Genomic DNA, 3,871 nt, shown 5'->3' with positions numbered 1-3,871 from the left:
GAATGGAAATCATGGAGGGTGAACACCCCAATTCCCGATATAGTCTCCCAATGGACAAGGTTCCATGCTCCTGTACTGTCTACTTACATTACATTCCAACTGGGGAAAGCAGTTCCCACTTCATTTATACTTAAATATACATGCAAAACTCCAGCCTCGATCAGCAACACACTTTTTTAATATTAGGGATGAGTTTACCAACCCACTTACACTTTCCTTTGAGTAGCCACTTTAACATTTATAGCAGAGTACCAGACTGCTCTGAACACAGCTCAACACTGAGATAAAAGCCAAATATAATTTGTATTATATTAGCAATTTTACTTAGGGTTCATATTTCCTTTTCACAAATTGTGTCACGATTTTTGCCAAACATTTGTGTCATCAGCTTAACATTGTAAATTACTATGTCAACATATTTAGTTTAACAATATCAACTGCCCTGATGTAGTTCCATGGCCTGAACATAGGATGGTTTCAATAGGCAAATTAATCTCTCTCCCAAGTATATTGTCATCCTGTACATCAAATAACTTACATTCATTAACTGACCATGAGCAACCACACATAAATTTACTAGTATGGATTAAATATATATCTAAGTGATGATGTTTCCAGTAAAATTAGTGCAAATTTCACCATTATTCATATTGGATGATCTAGCACAAATGATGGTCCCCATCTGAGGTGTAATTTAATGCTTGTAGAAAGCAGTCTCCTGTCCCTATTGAGTGTCAATAAGGAGAAAAGTTTAAACAATAATTAATAATGTTAACTTTGCATATAAAGCTAAAGTTGCCATAGTCCCAGATGACCATAGGCTGGTGGTGATTTGAGGAGTCTAACAACACCAGGTTAAAGTCCAACGGGTTTATTTGGTAGCAAACGCCACTAGCTTTGGGAGCGCTGCTCCTTCGTCAGGTGAGTGGGAGATCTGCTCACAAACAGCAAACAGGGCAGGGCAAACAGTCGAACGCCGGCATCTCCACATGGTGATTTGAGGAGCAAGGTTGAGAAGGGAGATCTTCGTGAATACCCTCAGCAAGTATTGGAATTGAAGCCACGCTGTTGGCGTCACTCTGCATCAAGGACCAGCTGTCCAGCCAACTGAGCTTTCCATTCCAAATGTATTGAAATTGGAAGGTGATTTTTGGTTACATCGCGAAGATTTGTTCTGGGATATACGCTTGAGAGAACTCTGAAATTCTAAGTCCTTGAGGCAGTTGATAGCACAGCCTGCAGAGGGACAAGGCTTTACACACAAGCCACATGGACATATCCATGTGCAGCAAGGTTTGAACTCCATTCGTGCTTTCTGCGTCACCAGATACGCCGTAATCTCAGAGCTGGATTTGCAAAGTGAATAACACACACTCCAGCACACGCTTTAGAGGCGAGCAGCGTTTACTGGAGCTGCCAGAGCCGACAGCTTTCGATTTGATGGAAGACTCGGGGTGGAAAATAAGAGATGTGTGCAGCTGGAAAGAAATATGATCTGCAGTGAGAACTTTTTTCCGGATTTCTAAATTGTAACTCGGAGTCCGCACCCACTGCAAGCTGAAAGTGAGAATCTCTCTTGTAAACAGGGCTGAGATCAAAGGCTGCACTCAGAAGATCGATGTTTCTTTATTTGCAAGTACCTTTAACATTTCGGAGCAGTGAAGTTGGTGATAGAAGAGAGAGAGACCTATGCCGATCCAAAGCAGCAAGGTGGCAGATGAAGGGACTGTAAATTCGGCAAAGGCGAGGGATGACTGCAGAGCTCTGGTAGATTCTCTGAACAAGGTGACGGGATGCTACAAGCACCTGGCCATCGGTGTAGGGGGCTCCTCGGACTGCACCAACCTGAGGGATGAGCTCAGGAAAACTCGAGAGAAAACCCAGGACTTGGCGATGGTCATCAGGAACAAACTAACAGCGGTGCTTCGGGATAAGAACCTGAGCAAGGAGGAGCGAGCCGAGATGGAGCGCCTGTGGGTCATCTTCTCCTCTAACCTGGAGACCTTTCAGATGGACATGTACAAAGTGTTCGAGCTGGGCCAGGGTTTCCCTCTCTCGGGAACCGAGAAACCCTTGATCCAGACCGGGATGTCTGGAGGGACCTCGGAGGTGGCAGCCCGGGCTCTGAGCGTCCAGAACATAGTCCATGACAGCACCCTGAATGTGGAGAACCTGGAGCTGGATGAGCTGGAGGAGCAGATTGAAAAAGTGGACAGGATGATGGAGAACATGGAGATGAAGGTCAATGTCCTCAGGTGGACGGTGGAAGCCAAGGGAGACGCGTATCATTCCGTGATCAGCAACGACGCCTCTTCAGTGGCCCTATTGTCCGCCGAGGAGGAGATGCGGAGCAACCAATGTTGTGACCGCGAGAAGTGTCTTATGTCAGTGCTGTTTTGCACGGTGGCTCTGATTGCCGTCGTCTTATCGGTCTGTGTTGTGAACTTTGCATGATCGCTCGACCCCCACCGATCCGTGGAACTCAGGAGGCTGCGGGTCGGTCCCACTGAATTTGCAATTCATTGTATACACAGGAAGGAGAAACCAAGGTTCCAACTGTTAGATGCTCAGCCGTGAGTTGGTAAACACGGCTAAGTTTTTTTGTAAAAGTTTTCTTAATATGTATGCCAAAAAAAAAACTGTGAGCTGTGTAGGGCTATAAAAGCTGTGATTGGTTCTTCCCTTGTATAACGTTTGCTGCGATGTCTTATATTTCACTGACAGCTGAGCTCAATTAAAATGATAAAGGTAAAAATAACAATATTAAATGTTGCTTTTCTGGGTTTCACCAGGAGCAATGGAAAATAAAGTTTAAAAATAGAAAACAGTTTGGGAAAGGTGGATTTTAAAAAATGTTGATCAAGTGGTCTCATATGAAGAAAATAATAATCAAAATGAGTTTAAATGCTGAAGAAATGTTTGACATATGTCACTAAAATGGTATGACAGATTCATTTGGTTTGTGATGGTTTTTTGAGGACAAGCAGCTGTTGATAATTCATTCTTTTTGCAATATTATGAATTTAAAGTAAGCAACTTAAATAGCACAGCAAAGTGGAAATTTACACAGCCGACTTAGTAAATTTGGATTGAAAGCAAGGGTTTTAATTTTTAAAAAATCCATGAAATAGAATATGACTAAAATGATTCCACATGGAGCTTCCTTTGTAACTTTTCTACCATAAGTATTAAATCCTAAACTTTACCAGTTATATAGAAATAAAATGTTTTATAAAAAATGCAGCAAGTTGTCATGATCAGAAGTGTATGGCCTGAATGAGTGTGGAATCAGATTCAGTAAAAACTTTGAAAAGGCAATTGGATATATTATAGAAAAGCAAAAATTTGCAGGACACTGAGGGAAGAGTGGAAGATTGGAACTAATCAGATAGCTGTTTTGAAGAGATGGAACAGGCATGATTGCCCTCCTGTGCTGTAAGATTCTATGCTGAAGAGACAGATTTTTCAGACTATTTAACACCCCTATTAACTTAATGAGTAAAGACACCGTGTGGCATGATACCGCTGCAGAAACGATCCAGAAAGTAGCTTATATAATCAGCACTCAGCAGTGACAGTAAAGCATTTGGGAATCCAGGTGCCAAAATCAATGAACAGAAAATTGTGGATCGTGAACTGAGCAGTGTAAAATTGTCAGTGTATGGTCCTGTCACAAGAAACTGTGCACTAGGATCACAAAATATGTTCTTAAGTTGTGTTCCTGATCTCTGCTGCTGTGGAGGGCTCTGTGACTCTGGCAAGGAAATAGAAAATAAAATCCTGCTTCTGATCAATATAGAGCAATCCCTGCTGGAATTATAATTGTAGGAAGATCTAGTGACAAAAGGATCAACGTTACCTGTGATCTTCT

The 3,871-nt window shown here is 42.2% G+C and overlaps 1 protein-coding gene across 1 annotated transcript; it reads left to right on the top strand.

The window, feature by feature from the left end:
* The first annotated feature begins 1,689 nt into the window (after positions 1-1,689).
* LOC144503788 (regulator of G-protein signaling 9-binding protein-like) lies at positions 1,690-2,483 on the top strand. The gene has a single exon (XM_078228674.1). The coding sequence runs from the start codon at positions 1,690-1,692 to the stop codon at positions 2,452-2,454; it is 765 nt and encodes a 254-aa protein (XP_078084800.1). The 3' UTR covers positions 2,455-2,483.
* Positions 2,484-3,871: the final 1,388 nt, after the last annotated feature.

This window comes from Mustelus asterias, chromosome 2, assembly GCF_964213995.1.
Source record: "Mustelus asterias chromosome 2, sMusAst1.hap1.1, whole genome shotgun sequence".
NCBI classification, from domain to species: Eukaryota; Metazoa; Chordata; class Chondrichthyes; order Carcharhiniformes; family Triakidae; genus Mustelus; species Mustelus asterias.
The sequence above is the reverse complement of the archived record's forward strand: the minus strand, read 5'-3'. Positions and strand labels throughout refer to the sequence as shown.